The sequence below is a fragment of the Salvia miltiorrhiza genome, chromosome 7 (assembly GCF_028751815.1).
Source record: "Salvia miltiorrhiza cultivar Shanhuang (shh) chromosome 7, IMPLAD_Smil_shh, whole genome shotgun sequence".
Taxonomy (NCBI): domain Eukaryota; kingdom Viridiplantae; phylum Streptophyta; class Magnoliopsida; order Lamiales; family Lamiaceae; genus Salvia; species Salvia miltiorrhiza.
The window spans coordinates 55,928,007-55,948,619 of record NC_080393.1 but is presented as its reverse complement, the minus strand read 5'-3'; the positions used below and the strand labels follow the sequence as shown (position 1 = coordinate 55,948,619).

The 20,613-nt window shown below is 35.3% G+C and overlaps 2 protein-coding genes across 2 annotated transcripts; both read right to left on the bottom strand.

The window, feature by feature from the left end:
* Positions 1–164: 164 nt before the first annotated feature.
* LOC130994934 (uncharacterized protein ycf36-like) lies at positions 165–2,580 on the bottom strand. The gene is made up of 4 exons (XM_057920111.1): positions 1,952–2,580; positions 1,812–1,840; positions 1,028–1,084; positions 165–631 (listed from the first exon to the last, which is right to left on the bottom strand). Exons 1-4 carry the CDS (start codon positions 2,400–2,402, stop codon positions 413–415), a joined length of 756 nt encoding a protein of 251 aa, XP_057776094.1. The 5' UTR covers positions 2,403–2,580; the 3' UTR covers positions 165–412.
* Positions 2,581–3,665: 1,085 nt separating this feature from the next.
* LOC130994815 (serine/threonine-protein kinase EDR1-like) lies at positions 3,666–9,811 on the bottom strand. Its single transcript, XM_057919885.1, has 13 exons — positions 9,214–9,811; positions 8,089–8,529; positions 7,840–7,943; positions 6,345–7,114; positions 5,991–6,031; positions 5,625–5,693; positions 5,422–5,522; positions 5,164–5,242; positions 4,986–5,084; positions 4,826–4,894; positions 4,602–4,651; positions 4,337–4,513; positions 3,666–4,260 (listed from the first exon to the last, which is right to left on the bottom strand). Exons 1-13 carry the CDS (start codon positions 9,574–9,576, stop codon positions 4,158–4,160), a joined length of 2,466 nt encoding a protein of 821 aa, XP_057775868.1. The 5' UTR covers positions 9,577–9,811; the 3' UTR covers positions 3,666–4,157.
* Positions 9,812–20,613: the final 10,802 nt, after the last annotated feature.

Below are 20,613 nucleotides of genomic sequence, written 5' to 3'. Positions count from 1 at the left end.
GTGGTCTCCTGTGAAATCGATTTTATGGTGAAATTAGCTTCACAATGATACTATTAAAGTGTCATTTGTATGTTGAAGTAGTGTCACTATGAAGTTGGTTTCACCATAAAATCGGTTTCTCGAGAGTTTTTGTGTTAGATTTATTAGGACTATCAAACATGCACTTAATATACAACAAATTTCTTATTGTGCATATTAATGTACACTATCACAATTTATTTGACAGAGACAATAGGTATATCTTGCTACAACATTCTTCTCATAAAATTTCAAAACTATACACACAAAAGCAGCAACTGGATTCTCCAGTTTTAATCTCGTATTTTATTTCATCGATGCCCATCACACATACGGTACAATATTGCAATGACAAAATGAAAAACGAGACTAAAATTTATCGAGAAATATGAATCTAAGGGTCCACAGCTTCGCCGCCACAGAATGCCTCGGGCTCGAAGTTTCTGGCGGACTCATCGTTGTAAACCCCGGGAACGGCTCGTCCTCCCGGCTCCGCTGGCGGAATGACACCGCGTTTTTGGCCGTCCGAATTAACAAAGGGAACTATACACATTAGCAATGATATTCCAAGAAAAACAAGTGTGTTTTTCAATCTACCAAGTACTGGTTTCACCTGTGCAAAAAACATAGTAAATAACCAGATGAAACTACGGGAAAAAATGAGAATCCATTATTGATTTTTTTGTAAAGAAAAATTTTAAAAAATTATAAATACAATTTATTACTCATTTCGTCCTATTTTAATAGGTTCACTTCTTTTGGACATGGAGATTAAGAAATTTACTTTTCAATTGAAAAGTGGCGTGGTCCAGTCCAATTAAATACATAATCTTTACTTAAAATGAAAAACGAGTTCATTCTAATGGGACGTCTCAAAAAAGAAGATGAGCCTATTAGAGTGAGACGGATGGAGTATGACCTAAAAGATTTTAGCAAGAAAATGAGGAATTTCTTCTTTTTTCATTTTATCTTTTTTTTTGGTGGTTTATGAGTGTGTGTTGAGGCTTACAGAAAATGAGCCAAGGAGGCGATCACGAGCCAAAACTTCAGCAGTTTTCACCCATATCTGTAAACAAAAGCAGTTCAATCAAAAATTATATTGTTGCATAAAGAAAATTATTTTATGATTAATATTGTGTATGGTTAATCGTCGAATAAATCACCATTTTTTTTCGACCCATTTTTCATTAAATAGATGTCCTAACAAGAATTTTGAGGAAATAATGAAATGATGATATAAGTGCACCTCCCAAATAAGAATCCAAATAACTGTTCAAGTAAATGAAACTAGAAGTCACACTTGACATATCAGAGAATTTGTTTCTCATTTCTCAATATGATTAAATGACTTCATATCCAAATCATGAACTATAATTTTAATTTTAAGGGGGAGTTTACTTTTTATGATTGATGAGATACTTAAATGCATAATTGAGTGTTTTTTCATCATTATTGAATTTCTTCAGTTAGACGTGAATCAAACAAAATTATACTTCATCCATTCCATTACAAATGTCTCACTTTTCATAAGGAGATGTCCCATTACAAATGTTTCATTCCTTTTTTGGAAATATATTTTATCTACTTACTCCACACTACATATTTCTTAATCTTCGTGTCCAAAAGTAATGAGACATTTGTAATGAAAAGGTGGGAGTAATAAATATTAAAATATCTCAAAATTTCAATGTATCTTAATGTAATAAATTAGCTTATGATAATTTTTATATATCTAAACTCATTGTATTCAAGTTTTTTCACATTATGGGAAAAGAATAAATAAATAGAGATACCTGGCCATCATACCATCCTGTCTCCTCATCTGCCACGCAACAAAATAAAATCAGACAATCATAAATATTAAAATCACAAAACAAAAAAAAATAAAAAATAAAAAACTAATTAATTTTGAGAAATAGAATTAAAATCAGACATTCAACAGTAGCACTGAGCAGCCTGTTGCCGACATAGGCCCAGCCCAAATACATCCTAACCACAGCAACGATCACAACAAAAAGCCCGCTTGCAACGCAGCCCATGATGAGCTTAACGGGCTCGGATTTGGGCCCGATGGATCCGAACCAGGAAATGGGCAGGCCCACGAAGACCGCGAAGCAGGCGCCCACCGCCAGCAGCCGGGAGGAGTACTCGACGACGTCGCTTGACGCCCACGAGAAAGGGAAGGAGTTGGAGAGAGAGTGGAACTCGTTGATTGGCTGCTGCTCCGGTGGGACCGGGCACTCTGGGGTGTTGTTGTCATAATTGAAAGATGACAGGGGTATTTTGGGGAATTTGATGAGGTGGTGGTGGTGGTGGTGGGTGGAGGGGAAGGTGAGAGGCGGTGAGGAGAGTGGTTTTAGAGAGAGAAAGGAGGTGGTGGCCATTCTCTCTCTATATGCAAGTTTTTTGTTTATTTATTTATTTGGGATTTTTTTTATTGGGTTTGGGTTTGGATAATTTGATTAGTTGAGGTTGGGAGAGAAGTTTTTTGTTGCGTATGGAAAGAAATATGATGTGGTGAACAAGAAAAGGAGAGGGAGAATGAAAAACATGGTGACAAATATATTTTGGAGTGTTCAAAACTTTCAAATGAGTGTTGCCCTCGCCAAATTCAAACTTTTATAAGATAAATTAAGTTTAGTTTTGTCATAATTTCTAGTCAAAGAAAATTAAGAGTGCTTTTATTGTATATAGAAGTTGATTATCTTAAAAATTATACGAATATTTTGTGATAATAATGCATTGAATTTTTATTTTTTTTGGCAAGTTAAATCAAATTAAAATAACCGCACGACGGGTGCAACCCAAAAATAAGCTACATAATTCAGGGAAATAATGCATTGAACGTATAAAGTTGATATATTCATAATAAAATTTAGTGCATTAAGAAAAATTGATTTTTTTGCAATTAATTAGATTTGAACCAAATAATGCTTTTGTCGTAGATATTTACGATCAAATGACTAAAATAATTCTCGACTCTCATAATCATTACGATTCTCATTTGAACTATTTCCCATTGAAAATGGTAAATTGGAGTTATTTAGGCCATAGAGGACAAACATAAAATTCACCAAGTTGTCAATTGAAATAAAAATCAAAAGCTGTAGAGTGATGTTGAATTTAAATGATAGAATAGCAAATCCAGAAATCCTCTTTTAACAATCTTTATTTATCCCCCTAAACAAAAAAAAGAAGTCTTTATTTATCTGTTGCTTGAATATGTGTCTATCAACACATAACATATATGCACATGTCAATGGAACCTAGTTTAAGTGGCAAAGTTAAGTCACTCAAGACTCTCATTTATAAGAGATCTTGAGTTCAACCACTCATGCGTGCAGATAATTTTCTCACTTTTGTGTGAATAATATTCCCACTTTTGTATGAATGTAGAGGTCCCACCTCTTGTAATTCTAAAAAAAAAAAAAACATATACGCACAGCGCCACATCATATTTATACTCCATTTTATTGTATCAACAAAAATGATATCCATCTTAGGAACAATAACAAAATAAATAATAACACAACACTTTATATTAAACGAACACCACAAATTCTTGAATCACCGGTAAAATTTAGTGGTTAGGTTAACTTTCAATCCCACAAATTTTCTTTCTTCCACCGCAGGTAGAAATGCACAAATTAAAATAAAATCTGTTTCACTTTCCCTTTAAACTCTTGTCAAAGTACAAACTGCAGAGACCCTTACATTTGCTATATCGACGATCTCAACAGACTCCAAAACTCCCTTTTTCCTTTTTTTTCTTTATTTAAGACATTCTCACAAATAGATTATGATAACTACATTGTTTTCAACCCTAAAATTATGAAGAGAGAAAAAGGCCTTATCATTTTCTCACTCATGTTTTTAGGACTAGACAAATTTTACGGACCAAGCTTTGCCTATAACAGAAACTTACCAAAGTTCTTCCCCAACTGCACACTTTGTGCCAACTTTGAAGTTGAGGATATATTTCGAATCGGCTGCGTTCAGTTCCCACTTTGAATGAACCAACACTTCCCAATTCAGTAAATTTCCTGCATAGGCCTTGGTCCAGACGAATTCTTGAATTCTCTGCTCAAACTGGCTCTTCGAGTCCAGAGACGAGCTCTCAGCTACTGCTACAAACGGTGTTATTCCTGATATTTACAGCTCTCGGTTCTACGCACACTGAGGCGCTGCAGACACTTGAGGCGGGTGATAATCTGTGCAAAAGAAGGGCGTGCCTGTGGATTTCTGCATGAGATGGAGCCTCCAAGTCAATTTCCTATAAATGATCAACGGGCAGTAATAGACTAAGTCGTGAACTTACCTATTCCAACAGTCACTTATTATCTCAGCTACCAGGGGATCAACCGTGGGCGGGATGTCAAGGTGCCTGCCCTGGAATCCAACGGCTCCAACCACCTGCATTGAGTTCATCTCTGTCCATGGCACGCGCAGAGTTGCCAGCTCCCACAGTATGACTCCAAAACTATATACATCAGATCTGTCGATTCAAAGAAATTGACCTTTATTAGTGAGATTCAAAACATGACATCAGTTGCTCAAAGATACAGGGAGACCATTATACTCACTTCTCATTGGATGGTTCATTTCTCAGAACCTCTGGAGCCATCCATTCTGCCTGCACATCCCGAAAATTACAAATAAATATTCAGCATCAATTCAAATGTTTTTCAGCACTTTTCTTTTTCATTTAATCTTCTCATGTGCAACCCCCAGCCCCTAAAGGAATATCTTATCTTGCACAGGGAAATGTACATATAGATGATAATAAAATTGGCTTCACAGGCATTACCGTTCCAGCTGCAGACTTTGAAGATAGGAAAGTGTGGTGCTGCAGACGAGACATACCAAAATCACACACCTGACAGGTTGTGGTGGATAGCAAATGTTAAGAGAGAGAAGGGAAAATTCAATTTCAAAATATATGGAGTTGTATTAAACGTAAACCAAACCTTGACAGCCCAATTTTTATCAACAAGGAGATTTGGGGTCTTCAGATCTCGATGCACAATGATAGGATGGCTAGTATGCAAGTAATTCATTCCCTTGGCCTGCAAAGGATGTGCACGTTAGCAATGTCAAGAACCCTCTTAACAGGTGTAAATACAAATATAACTTATCGACCCATACCACATCAAGGGCCATTTTTATCCTCCTTTTTTCGTCTATTTGGATATTTGGTCGGTGCAGCAGCTTATATAAACTACCCCTGCAAGTAAATAGGGTTTATATAATTGTTAGGTTCATCTCAGCACTGAAAAAGAAGGGACTGACTTGACATATTCAAACAAAGATCAATGTTTATGAGATACAAAAAATGCTAAGAGTCTAAAACCATCAGATAGTGGCCCATGAGCTTTAGTGGATAATTGAGTTAAAAAGAAAAACCTTGGAAGGAATTCAGTCAATATGGACATATGAGGGGGGCGTGTCACAGCTCCCATGAAAAGGACAACATTTGGATGTCTCAACCTTAACATGATCTCAATCTGCATTAGGCAATTGAGAGGATTTAAACACCAAAAACGAAGAGAAGCAGGAGATCTTCCAAGCACATACACATTCAACAAAATCTTCCAAAGGGAGCCTACCTCGCATTTGAATTGTGCAAGTGCATCTCCTGAGATATCCTGTTTCATAAACTTCTTCACTGCAACTTCCTGTCATTAAACCACAATAGCAATGTAAATCTACTGCAGACTAGAAATCTGGTACCACACTACCTAGGACAGTGAGATGGGAGACAAGAAACACAAACCTCAAAATCAAAAACAGCAAATCTCAATGTGCTATACACCCCACCCAAAAAATAACAACAAAAACACACACCACAACCAGGAAAAGAAAAGAAAATAAAATAAAAGAAAAGAAAAGAAAAGGAAAAGAACCCCCATTAGTAATATTCTAGTTAGCACGTGCATTAACCCCATATCAGATCACTAGCAGTATTAACCTACCGTGCCATTCCATTCTGCTCGGTATACCTCACCGTATGAACCTGCAAAAGGAACAAGAAAAATTAGAACAGTCAGTTTGAGAAGACTGCAGTTAAGCATATATCATAACATCTCAACAGAAATTCTTAGCATACAACAAAAGACATTTAGCATCATGTATATTTCCATTTATGTAAAGATAGTGGTCTCAAAGGTGCACATGAATGACGGATAATATTTTACTCAAATGCAGGGACGAAGCTAATGTTTCCAATCAAAGGTGAATTTAGTGGGAGCACACACACCCTACAGGAACAATGCTCTATTTTCATAAATTTTCACAAGGAAAAATGAAATATACAGCTAAAATCTTACCTATACCAATACGTTCACCAATCTGAAGATCCTCCCATAAAATTTCGGCAACTCCATTCAGAACAGGATCAATTTGCACATTATTTCCAGAAGCGTCAACATCTCTACCAAAACCAGCCTCGACAGTTGAGATCACCTCATCATTCCTATCATCCATAGGCAAGTTTTGCTCCCAGGGATTATCAAGAGATGACTTATGTCCTGCTGAACCTAGTTTAAACATGTCTGCTCTCAATCCTTCGGCTGAATGCTTTCTGCTGCTGTCACAAGATATGTTCAACAACTGCTGTCCAGTAGGGGGTGGTACAAGTGAGTGCTCATTTACAGAACATTGTATTGCATGACACTGGTCATCCACCCTGTCCCTGATCACCAGTTCATTTCGTTCCAGTACCTGACCTTCTCTAGAATTATTCCTGGTTGAAGATACCTGATCTTCTCTAGAACTGCCCTTGGGTGGAAGATAAAGATCTTTAACATTATGCTCCAAATGCTCTGTCAAGATTATTCCTGCAGATCTCCTGCCTCTTACATTTGAGTGGACGGAGACCACAGATGGTCCTGCACTTGAAGTACTAGGTTTGGGTCTTTCATTCATACCAGGTGGAATTGATTTATTTAAAGCCGCTTGGTCAGACACTGTACTTTTCAGACTCCCTGGAGAAGTACCAATACTCCTTGCATCTAATTCAAAATTTTGATGATGGGCACTAGGTATCTCGGTAGGAATGAGTGTGCCAGGAGCTCCCATTAGATCAATGATGTATTCACTGCATCAATAGGGAAACAGAAAATCAACTTATCAACTAATGCTATTCACAGTAATCAAAGACCTAGATCTCAAGCACTATTTTAATACACGCAACATGCTTGGACAAAAAGAACAACAAGAAGCATCCGCCAAGATCAACAAGAAATTTATTTTACAACAAGACGATTGTATCTGATGAAGAAAGGAGAGGACAGTTCTGCATATTCAGCATAGCAATGCGAATCCAATTTGAAGAACCTAATTCAGACTCAGCAAGAAATTCTGGACACAAGGAAAAGCTATCTGCAAATGCATATAACACACCAACATTTCTAAGCAGACATAGGGCTCACAGTTACAGTCATCACTGCAATCGATTCAATCTCATTCCAGACCCAACCCATGTACTACCTCAAGGAATTATATACAATCAGATTGGACAACTATTACCAATATCTGTTAGCAAAGGGAAGCTTGATTTGAAGTCCTCAATGGTTGAATGGGTTCAACATTGTGTGTGTGTGTTGGTGGGTGAGGGGGGATGGAAATCAAATTTAAGTCATGGGGTGTGGGTAGTAGGTGAGAGGAGGGTGCTCATTAACTTATTTTAATTACAGACCTCAGCAACCAAGCAGCATCACTAAGAATGCTTCCCCTCATATTCCCTAGTTCTTTTACTCCTTAAATAACAATTGAAACAAGTGAAAATTTATTTCAGAACTAGCGTAGAAGCAAATCGATTACCTTCCATCCTCTAATTTTATCAAGTTCACAGCTCCTTCATCAGTACCAGTATAGTAACTGCCTTTGACTAGCTTGCATGGAAGGTTGACCTTATCAGCAAGGACCTAGAAAAACTATCACAGTTATGGTTCTTCCTTTTGCAGTGTGGTCCAAACATACATTTAAACAATGTTATCACATTCTAAAAAAATGCTTAATTAACATGACCGCACCAAACAAGCATAAATGATCAGGGGGAGATCTTGCTACCTTAAAGAGTAAGGCCCTTTGGCGGGAATGGCCAACATCAAGGGAGCCAAGGGGAAGGATGACCGAATTCAAATAGACTCGTAACTCATGATTCCTTGCCCTCCACCTTCTGAACATTTCTTCAACGTCACTGACAGGACCTCCCATTCTTTCAACAATAAGGTCAGCAATTTTTTGAATTAGAAAACTTGTACTCAAGGTCTTGTCAAGAGCATGGGATTCAACGGACATATAATACACTCTTTCTTCAAGTTTCCGGAGTTCAACATCATCTGCACGGTTGACTAAAACCACCTCACACCCCATATCTTCCAAAGGAGAAATTGCCTTAAGTTCCATCAATGATGGCATTTTCTTTGGGACCGCCAGAGTTGAATCTATTCCACAAACATCATAGAACCCATCTATAACCTTTTCGTCGTAATTTACAACATTACAACTCTGCATCACATAAAACAAATATCTAATGAATCATCAAATGTACTAAAAGATAAAAAGGGAACTACATAGAAAAACTAAAAAAATAAACTGCAAGCACTTTTTAGCCTACACTTTTCAGTGATTATTTTTTGTTGCATAAATTCATCAACAGATCAAAGGAACACAATTCAGCCACATCAACAGCACACATTATAAAATAAAATTTTCACAGGCAAGTTCATCGTGATGCATTGTCTGCCAAGAGTCTAACTTACCACGACTTAGTTCTTTATCGAGCAACAACACAAAACACCATCTATTTTGTGATGTCTTTTATTTTATTTTATTTATTCACATCACGTATAGTAACAATGTCGAAATTGATACACATGGTAGAAACCAGTTGATCCAAAATGGCATTATGTGGAAATGATCATCCACGAACCCTGTTCATGGAAATTTGCTGACTATCCAAATCTCCCAACATAACACGGCCAAACAAATATTTCTTACAAATCCATAGTCATGCGAAAGAAATTACCGGGTAACTAAGTCACAACCTAAAGAAATCATTGCATAGCAGCTCTCCCCACCACAAATATCATAATTTCACAATGGAAATTCGAGAATTTCAATCAACCGACACAGGCAATACAATTCAAGATGGGGCGAAAAAAGAAAACAAATTCTAGCAAAACGATGTACCCAAAATCGAAGAGACATGAATTCCGAGAGGTTCTGAGAAGGCGCGCAGCCGAGGCTAATCTGCTTAGCGACGTTGATTTGAGCGGTTTCCGGGTCAACGCAATTCTGACCCGGATCAGAAACGCTTATGGCCAGCGCCAATTGCATCTGAAACTCCTCCTCGAAGAAACTGAAATTGCTATTGCTCGAATTGCCGCCCGAAGACGACGACGACGCCGTCGGCGGCGCATCGGACAACGGCGATGTGGAAGTCAATTGCTGCGACGGCGCCGTTTGAGATGGGGGAACCAGCGCAGGCGGCCGCCCGTGTTGGTGGTGATCGCCGATGTGAAGCTTCCGCAAAAAGTGTTTCACCTTGGACATTTTCGTCGCCTCTCATCGATCGGGGACAAGAAATCTGATAATTTACAGGAATATACACTAGAATCGAGATAAATTACGGTTTCAATTCGACGATTTCGATCCGATTGATCGAATTTATGGTTAGGGTTTGCGATTGGGGAGGATGATTTTTGGGGGGGTTAGAACTCAAAATGCGCAGCGGTGGGTGGAGAATAAGGAGAGATGAGTATTAAACTACGCACTGTGCGAGTCTTCATTGTCAAGCTAACAAATAGCCAGTTGGGAATAAATTAACTAACAACTAACTATTTTATTATTTTTAATTTGTGTTAGTTATTTGAAAATTTTATGTGCCAAAATTGAGAATTTGGATATTATTTGAATTACAGCGTCGACAAATTTCTATGTTTGCTTTTCTAGCGACATTTTATTAAGTGTTTATAATAACTTCACTTTCTAATGTGCAATATGAGTTTCCAATTTCCATACTTGTTTAACAAGTGAATCAATTATATTGCATTAGTCTTGTAGTAATTAAATATAGTGTTTTTTTTTTCCCCTTAGTTGCTCTTTGTAGGTTGTGATTTTTAAGTGATTTTATAGTTTTAAAAATTAAACTCTCAGAGCATCTCCAGGGCGGTAGTTGGAGTGCAGGACCGAGTAGGCAGAGGGCGTGCTGCGTTGACATGACCCGGGCATCATCCATGGTGCCAGGCACGGACGACGAAATGGCAAGTGAGTGTCATACACGCGCTTGAAAAAAAAAATTAAAATCAGATTTCAAACATTTCAACTGCATCATTTTTTTCTTCTTTTTTTCCTTCTTTTTTCCCAATCCAACTGTTGCATCAAATGCTAGTTTTAGGATTTTATTTTTTCTTTTTCAATATCTATATAAACCCTCTTTCACATTCATACAAATTACTCCCAAAGTCATTATCTACTTCAAAAAAATTCTCTACAAAAATGGAGTCTTCATCATCGTCTTATTCATCAAGCAGCGACGAGTCACGTGCTCAAGAATTCGTCCAACTTGTGTCACAATTTTACAAAATTATTGAAGCTATTGGATGCATCAGTGAGCCGGAAAGCCCTCCTAGCCGAAGGAGACATAGGAAGAAAGCTTACATTTATCGAGACCAAGAAGTCGGAGCACAATGTTTGTATGTGGATTATTTTGCAGAAAATTTGGTATACATTGATTCAATTTTTCGGCTCCGTTTCCATATGCAACATCAACCTCATCCTCCGACTGAGGCCCCTTAAGCCCCAAATTCTCAAGCTTAATGTTTTTGTGTTGTTCATCCCCATCTCCAAGCTCGCCCTTTTGTCCCGATTTTGCCTACCACCATCCTCATCATCCGGCTAAGGCTCCTATCCACAGGACGACCTCGAAATTCTCAAGGTTAAGGTTTGTGTGTTGTTCATCCCCATCCCCAAGCCGACCATCCTGAGGCTCAGGCGTAGGCCCCCTATCCTCAGGCTCAGGCTCAAGCTCCTCATTGTGCCACTTACCCTCAGGCGTAGGTTTCCTCCCATCCTCAGACTCAAACTCCCACCTATCCTCATCCTCAGGCTGAGAGTGAGCGACACAATGAGGAGACCGAATCTGAGGTAAGTTGCACAAAGTTTCTTAAGGAATAATTCATTTCAGTTAAACTTGATTTTATTTTTTCTAAAATTTGAATCTTTTTCTTTTTGAATAACTATTATTTTTCAAATTACACCCATTTATTTAACTTGTATATGAGTTATGAACCTTTTACAAATTTCAAATATTTTTTGAGATAATTGCAAAATATAATATAATCCTATTATGTTTAAGCTATTATAAAATATTGATGAACACCTCTATTTATATCTAATGATTCCTCGTATCAATGTACCAATATCTTCTCCACACTCAATTGATCTAATAGCCATTGTTACTAACTATAGAAATCTAGCAAAATGTCTGGATCTTTTGTTTCAAATATTCTACATAAGAAAAATTAGTATTGTCTACAAAGTTATTTAAATTTAGATAATATTGACCTTAGATAATATTGACCTTTAATCAATCTTGTACCATCCATAATTCATCTACTAATATAGATGAGACAACACCCATATAGCAAAAATCTTAATTGCATAAAATCTAGCTATACCAATAAAATTGTGAAATATGAGTATAATACTAGCCATTTTTTTTTAATTTAAAGTGTGTATCATTGTAAAATACATTTTTATACATACTATTATTTTTTCTCAAGAGTGTGTAACAATCGGGATTTCAAATAAGGCAAGCGTTGGCGCGGACGAAACAGTGGCACTAGAAAATCCAAAAAGGGAAGAGAACAAATCTCGATCAATCTTGACGGCGGAGCAACGGCGATAGTGGAGCATCGGCGATGGTGGCGAGAGGAGTGAGTGAGCGGCACCGCGATGATGCAACAACGGGGAAGCGGGCGGGAAAGGAGAGAGGCGCTGCGGAAATTGGGGGTGGGGCAAGGCGGCTCATCAACATACGGGGGAGGGGGAAATTTGAGAAGGAGGGCGGCGACGACGGCGAGGGGAGGGTGGCGGGGGTGAAGTGCTAGAAGTCTTAATTTAACAAGAGTTGTAAATCAATAATATTATTTAGCATATGATCAAGGAATTTGATAAAACGAGGAAGACATTTCAAATGCTTTTACATAATGTTACGAGAAAACCAAAATCACTCTAAGAGAATAGTTCAATCACAATAATAGATTATGAGTCTATGACATTACAGATCTCATATCTACCCTTACCTACCATTTCCTTGTATCACACATTTAAGTCACAGACAGCTTTCTTGAACATATGGAAAAGATCTAAATTATTTACATCCTAAAAAAGTTAACTTATTATCCTACAAAAATTATGAACATCTATAAAACCCCTAGCCTCAGGCTTCTTCGATTTTGCTTCCGTCACCATTTTTTTTTTTTTTTTATGGATTTTAGAAATTGGGGCACGAGGATTGATCTTTGTACAAGGAGTGACATAAGAATGCAAAGAAAGAGGAAGTAGGGCAGATGGGTGAGTGATTGGTTGTAATTTGAGTTAATTACATACTCCCTCCGTCCCTGAAATAAGTTCCTCTTTTTCCATTTTGGGACGTCCCCTAAATAAGTTCCTCTTTCTTTCTTTCTATTTTTGGACAACTACCCCACCACTAATAATACTTTATTTATTCTTACTTTTCACTTTTTCACCACTCCCAATACTAATTATAACATTTTTTCATCTTTTCACCACTCCCAATACTAATTATAACATATTTTTCTCCACTATCAATACACTTTATCATTTTTCTTAAAACCTGTGCCGTCCCCAAAGAGGAACTTATTTTGGGGACGGAGGGAGTAAAATAAGGGGTGTGATTAGTTTTGTTAATTAATTAAAGCTCTAAATTGTCTATTTTTTGGTCGAAAAAGGAAATGACTCAATTTCGTTTGAACTATTCAAAAAAGTATACGATTCAACTCCGCTGGGACGAAGAAAGTATTACTTTTACTCATATCAAATACTCCCTCCGTCCACCAAATCTTGATCCATTTTGCCATTTTTGGCCGTCCATCAATTCTTGACTCATTTTATTTTTAGTAACTTTTTCAATCACAATAAGGTGGAACCCTTATTCCACTCACAACATACTACACAAATTTCTTAAAACACGTACTGAAAAGTTGCCTATCCAATTGCATATATCGCACACACAAAAAACAACTAACGTGCAACACAAAGTATCAACGAAAGTAACAACACTGAACACAAGAGTTGTTCACCCAGTTCGGTTAAACAACCTACGTCTGGGGGGCCACGCCCAGGGTAAATTATCCACTAGTGAAGATAAGATATTTACAGGACTTATGCGACAGACTCTCTAGCCTTCTAGCCTCAATATCTTTCCAAACCCTCACAACGATGAATAATTGAGAAAAGAACAACGATCTAATCTCTAAGCGTGAATGAACCTCACTCACCACCAACACCCACGAAAATAACATCCACCAACAGGCTGGAGAAAGCAACAAACGAATAAGAAAACACTACCCCAACAGATTGCTCAATAAACCCACGAAAAAGCAATCGAACAAGATCACACACACTCACGAAATTGTATGATCTGAAACACACGAAATTACTCTCCAATATGTAGAAGAATATCAAAGAAATCAGCCACCAAAAACGTCCTCCTTCTCTTCCTTAAATAGGCAAACCCTAGAAAGAGTTATATCTTGAGTAGAACTCTAATAAAGATGATATACTCAATCTATAATTATAATCCCTCAATATTTCAAGCATATTGCTGATATAATGTGAGATATATCCATAAGAGACGTGATATACTCAAACACTAATAAGCTGGAAAATCGCAATGCTGCTGCAGGAAACCTGCACAAGAAAGTATCAGCCAAAGTACCAGACACTGAATGGTACTTTGCTTGTAATCGTATCTGAACATCCTGAGATACTGCTGGTACATTGTCTACATATAATGACAACAAAACTTAGAGTATAGAAATACTCTAACACGTACCATTAGCAAATAGGTCAAGAAATGGTGGACAGGGGGAGTACCTACTTTTACTCGTATCAAATACTCTCATGTCCATGAAAGAAAGACACGAGTTTTAAGAAAAAGTTGTTGAGTGCATTAAAAGTGAAGAAAATGTTATTAATTTTTGAAGTTACAAGAAAATGTTATTAATTAAATGTAATGGAAATTGTAAAATGTGTTTTAATTAGTACTGTGAGTGGTGAAAATGTGAAATGAAGAGTAATATTTATATGCGGTGGAGTATAGTAAAAAAAAAATAAGTAGGAAGTTCTTATGTGGACGTCCCAAAAAGAAAAAAAGTATGAAATTCTTTCGTGGACGGAGGAAGTATTACTTAACAAAAATATGACTTTTTCTTATGGAAAATCTAACTTTTTATAATAATAAATGTGAATTTTCATAATAGCAAGCATATTTAATTACTTAATAGGAAATATAATTTTTTTTCCTAATAGAAAATATTACGTTTTATAATAATAAATATAAATTTTCATAATAACAACCATATTAAATTAATTAATAGAAAATATGACTTTTTTCTAATAAAAATTTGACTTTATTCTAAAGTAAACAGTATTATAAATAAAATTGATTATAAAATGTAATAAAGATTTAATATACAATAGACAAGACTCTACTTTCCTAAATTAAAGTCAAGAGTTCAATTCTCAATCATCATCATCATCATTATATAATACGGTTTGATGAATGTTGATTTTGTGTGTGTGTATATATGGTTTGATTTGGTGATCAGATTAGTTGGCAGCGGCTATTTGATAATTTTGCTGTCTGCTCAATAGTAGCTATGTTCCCTTTAGTTTAAAGTACTTGATTAGGGTTTATCATAACTCGATTAATATTAGTGTGATTCTTCGTTTGCATCAAAGTCGAACTATTACATCTTATTAGTATTAGGACATGTTTTTAAAGTTAGTATTATTCCGATTTTGCTTTCTCAATTTTATATTTGATTATTCTCTTTTTTCTACAATCACATGTATTTGATTTGATTGAAACATACACGAGAGTGACAACTTTGCATATTAGCTCTCCCATCTTAGAGCATCCGCATTGGTGTTACATGATAGCTTATATGATAGCTTACTTTATGAGGGGGACCACATGGTGTAAAGATGCTGTATTGGGGTTACATGATAGCTTACATGATAGTTTTAGTTTTGATTTTTCCATTTTTCATTTAAGTTTAATTTCATAAATTTAAATTACACAATTTACTTCAAATTTAAATTGCATTAATTTTGAAATCTTAAAAATTACATAATTTGAATTTTAAAATTTCAAAATTCAAATTTTTCTTTTTTTTATTTTTTATTTTTTTAAAGGCGCGTGTAAATTTTCAACGATTGTGAGGGCTACATGATAGAACGTGTAGCCCTTGTGTAAGTGTTTGTTGCATCGGTTACACGATAACAGCCTTACACGAGTAGGCTACTATCGTGTAACCGTTGCAGATGCTCTTAGTAGCCAAGAGTCCATTTTTCTATAAGGTACTTGTAGTGTTAGTTTCTAACATTTGCTTTTCTTTATTAGAATTAATGTAAACTTTTCTTATTCCTCTCTTCATTTTGTAGTTGTTCTCAAATGCAAAGTAAATAGTTACTTCTATAACAAAATTATTTAAGGTTGTTGGTTGCAATTTTGGTTCCAAAAATGCTTTTTCAATTTCTTTGTTCAGTCACGGTGATACTTAGAACACTCAGTTTTTTTTAGCATTTTTTCCTTCCATTTTTTTTTTCCTTTTCCCGGATATTGTTGCTGATTTATAGTTTGGTACTTTTGTCAGTTTGTGCATATAGTAATAGCCCTTTTTTTCTCTAGAACAGTTTTTAGTAAGGGAGTTTATCTAGGTCATTATTTGTACTAGCACATGCCCACTCGTGCGATGCACGATCAGTATCGGAACTGAACGATATTTTAAGTAAATAAATATGCATATTAAATATATATAATTTAAATATAAATAAATGTAAATACAAATCTAAATAAAAAATTGAAATTATCCACGATAAAATTTCAATAAAAAACATGAATTCGAAAATATATAAATTTTTAATTTTGTATTTTCAATTACCAATTAATTGATTTTCATTGATAATATGTATAAATATATAAATTCACCGTCAAAAGTAAGTGTAAATGATAATGAGTATCATTATATATCTAAAATATTCTAAGATGTTCAAAACTATTTGTTTGCATATAGTTTAATAGTATATGTTTGGACTGCATATTTAATCATATTTATGTGGTCATTTTATTTAAATACAAATTCTAAAATAAAATTCCTATACAACATCCAAAGAATTGATTTTGCGAAAAGATAGGATTCGTTCACATAATAAAAATGGTCAATTTATTAAGTTTAATTTTATAATATTGAATAATGATGTTGCATTATTTTAGTTGGGGTTTTGATTTTAATAAAAAAAATTATCTGAAAAATGATTTCATCGGTGAGTCATAAGTGCATACATGCCATGTAATTGAATAAACATGACAACAATTATTTTTATATGCATCAAAACTTTTATTTGTGTATTTTACTGACAAATATTTTTTTATCAATGGGTTAGCAGAAAAAATAAAGGGTTGAACGTGTCATTCATTTTTCAAAAATAAAATGTGGAGTATATGATTTAAGTAAATTTGAATAGACATGCTACTACAAAATTATACTCTTTAATTTACTTTTATTTTATATGTTAAAGAGATGATTCTCTTATTAATGATTTTCCAATTAATCATTTTTTTTGCTTAATAGATAAGTAATTGTCAATCTAATATTAAATTCAATTAAGAAATAATAATAACAAATATGATTGAATATATATATATATATTCAATCATTTATATTTTATACACTTAAGAGTGTTTTTATTCTAGCCCTCCCCTATATAGGGGAGGGCTACAGTAAAAACACTTCTTAAAATATAAATATAAACGTTTTTTAATGTACGAATTTTATCCAACAGGGTTACGAATTCATCCAACATGGTTACGAATTGTGAAAAATAAATTTTTGCTACCTTTGGGATTCGAACCCAGGACCACGAATTCATCCAAAAGGGTTACGAATCAACCGTAGATCTTCATGATCTAAGGGCTGAAAATCATTTATATTTTATACACTTAAGAGTGTTTTTATTCTAGCCCTCCCCTATATATATATATATATATATATATATATATATATATATATATATAGGGGCGCGCTCCAGTGAGACCCCATATTTTTCGTGAAACACTAGGACAATAAATAAGACATATAATACTAATGAACAAAACGTATATCTAATGAACAAGATGTATATACTGATGAAAAATAAAATTTAAAAAATTCGTAATGAATAAGACATATATACTGATGAATAGGGCCGTATATACTGATGAACAATGCAGTATATACTGATGAATAACAAAATTTAAAATATTCTGCTCCCTCCAGGATTCGAACCCTGCGAAAAAAAATCACCCTCCAGATACAATATCAGCCATAGGATTGATAAAATAAACGCACCAGATCGTGCCCTAGATCTCACTAAAATTAGGGGGTCTTATTGGAGCGGCCCCCCTATATATATATATATATATATATATATATATATATATAAATTTATATTAATATAAAATTCACTTAACAAAAATATGTTTAACCTAAAGAGTTCTAAAATGAATAAATATAAGTTTCATCTTTTTAGTTGCATTAAATTGTTATAATAAAAAAATAAATAGAAAATATGACAAATGAATGAAGAAGAAAGGACCGTATAGTTAAAATAAATTAGAAAAGAGAAAGGAGAGATAAAAGATGAGAGCGAGAAAAAAAATTGTAACTTTAATTGATAATAACTTATTCGTTTGAAATTTATTTTTTATAATTTTTATATCAAATTAAAGATCTTTTCGTTATCTTTAATTTAACATCCATATTGAATATCTTTTTATTAATCAAAGTTGATAGATTTTTATAGAAGAATCAAAACAAAAAAAGAAAAGTGTCGAGAGAGAAATTTTGGTGGGAAAAAGCAGTTGTCATACTGCTCTTTTATATAATATATAAATTTACTGTTCAAATATAAGTAACATATTTCTCATTGTAACAGAAGAAGGTGCACTTATGGATAGGGGTGAGCATCGGCTCGGTGCAAAACCGAACCAAAAATCCAAAACCGAACCGATGCTAAAAATGGCACCGGAACCGCACCAATTCTAGGTGCCAAACCGAACCGAAATTGAACCGACAAAATCGTCGATTTCGGTTCGATTTACAAAACCGATGCCAAAAAACAGAGAACATATTTTCATAACAAAGAAGGGGCAATAACTACTACAAATCTTCACTAAATAATCCATTTAACAGATGTGCAATAACAAATCTTCACTTACGTTTAGGGTTAGGCCGCGCCGGAAGAGGGACGCGGGGTAGTCGCCGCGTTTGGACTGGAGTCGACGACGAGCCGACTGCTGGAGTGGGAGGGTAGTCGCCGCGTCTTGACTGGAGTCGGCACCGCGTCTGAAAACTGGATGGGGGTAGTCGCCGTGTTTGAACTCTGGGTAGTCGACTGGCGGAGGCAGGCGAGTCGCGGACTAGCGGAGGCAGGCGAGTCGCAGGCTAGTCGGCGACGAGCCGACGACGGGCGGACGACGGGTAAGGACGCCGGAAGAGTGGAAGGCAAGTGAGAGGGAATCAGAGATTGGAATGGAGATTGGAGAAAGCGGCGCCTAGAATGAAAATTGGAAGGGAATCAGATTTTCACTTAGGATTTCTTTAGGTTAAAATTAGAAAATTAAATATATATTATAAAATATAAATATTTAATAAAATATTAATATTTGTAGGTTCGGTTCGGTTTAAAACCGAACCAAAAATTTTCGGTTTTTTATTTTTGAAATCGAACCGAAAACCGAACCAATAGAATTGGGACCGAACCGCACCAATATGGTTCGGTTCGGTTCGGTTTCTGCTTAAGGGGTTGTATATTGAAAGCAAAACTTTATGCTTGTATACATTGATTCCTTAGTTCACTATGATTCTTCTATCTGAAATATTGTTATTGCATAATCCTATTATAATCCAATTTATCTTCTACTATAGATTATATGGTGTGTTGTAGATCACAGAAGATCATATAATTTGACAAAGTTGAGATATAAATTGAGTTCACAATCGAGGCAACTATGGACGAGTTGCTGGTTTAGATTGTAGCATAAATGGATAAATAGTTTGTCTTGGCTATTTATTTATGCTAGTACCTTCGTGTATTGAACAAGATCACAGTGAGATGAATTCTTATATTCTAACTTATTAAGAATCAAAATCTCGGTGACTTAAATAGTCTTAACCTTAACTGAATTAATCGGTGTGAATAATTAATTGACTATTGCTTTGATTTATCATGGGTGAGAATTCCTTTGAAGCTCAATATACTCGATATTTTGGGTGATAATAATTATTATTTGACATGCGATTATATTGCAATAAGGATTCGTGTCCTGCTAATAACAGGATGATAATATTCTCTCAAGGTACTTAATAAGTTTATCGTATTAAACCCTGCAGGTGGAATTAGTTCCGATACGATAATAAGTTTAAGTGGTAGCACTCGAGATGTCGTTTATAATTAAACGACTAATTAATTAATTAATATATGATGATTCCTCATATCAATGGACCAATACATTATCCTAACTCAATTTATCTCCAAACTCAATTGATCTAATAGCCATTGTTACTAACTATAGAAATCTAGCAAAATGTCTGTATCATTTGTTTCAAATATTCTACATATGAAAAATCAATATTGTCTACAAATTTATTTAGATTTAGACAATATTGCCCTTTGATCCTCAATGTATCATCCATAACTCATCTAGTAATACGAATAATACTATGGAAATAAAATAATAATATGTCTAAACAAAATACCCTTGTAGAATATACTGTTACACACTTTATAATCATGAAAAGTGTGTAACGGTTCATTTTGAATTGTTACACATTTTTTTCTCACAATTATGTACATTTATTACTATTACACACTTTTTGCGAAAAAATATGTAGGCATGAAAGTGTGTAACAATCGTGATTTCAGATTGGACAAGCACCGACGGCAAACAAAACTGTGGCGCTGGAGAATCCAAAGAGGGGAGAAAATAGATCTCGATCAATCAATGATAATAGAGCATCGGCGATGGTGGAAAGTGAGGAAGGAGGGAGCGGCGTTGTGATGACGCAACAGCGGGGGGAATCGGGTAGGGAAAGAAAGCGGTGCTGTAGAAATTGGGGACGTGGCAAGGCGGCGCAGAAACGGGGAACGGGGGAGGGGAGGCAGGGACACTGAGGGGAAGCCGCTGCAGCGACGACGGCAGGGAGAGGGTGGTGGGGGTGAATTACTAGAAGTCGTAATTTAACAAAAGTTGTGTATTTCTATAGATAATAATCCTTTAGCATATGATCAAGGAATTTG

Coding starts and splice junctions, on each gene's coding strand:
- LOC130994815 (XM_057919885.1), bottom strand. CDS start 9,576: ATGTCCAAGGTGAAACACTTTTTGCGGAAGCTTCACATCGGCGATCAC. Junction 4,514..4,601: donor AATGAACCATCCAATGAGAA/GTGAGTATAATG, acceptor TTGAATCGACAG/ATCTGATGTATATAGTTTTG. Junction 4,261..4,336: donor ATAAGTGACTGTTGGAATAG/GTAAGTTCACGA, acceptor CATCTCATGCAG/AAATCCACAGGCACGCCCTT.
- LOC130994934 (XM_057920111.1), bottom strand. CDS start 2,402: ATGGCCACCACCTCCTTTCTCTCTCTAAAACCACTCTCCTCACCGCCT. Junction 1,841..1,951: donor GCTCAGTGCTACTGTTGAAT/GTCTGATTTTAA, acceptor GTTGCGTGGCAG/ATGAGGAGACAGGATGGTAT. Junction 1,085..1,811: donor CAGGATGGTATGATGGCCAG/GTATCTCTATTT, acceptor TTTTGTTTACAG/ATATGGGTGAAAACTGCTGA.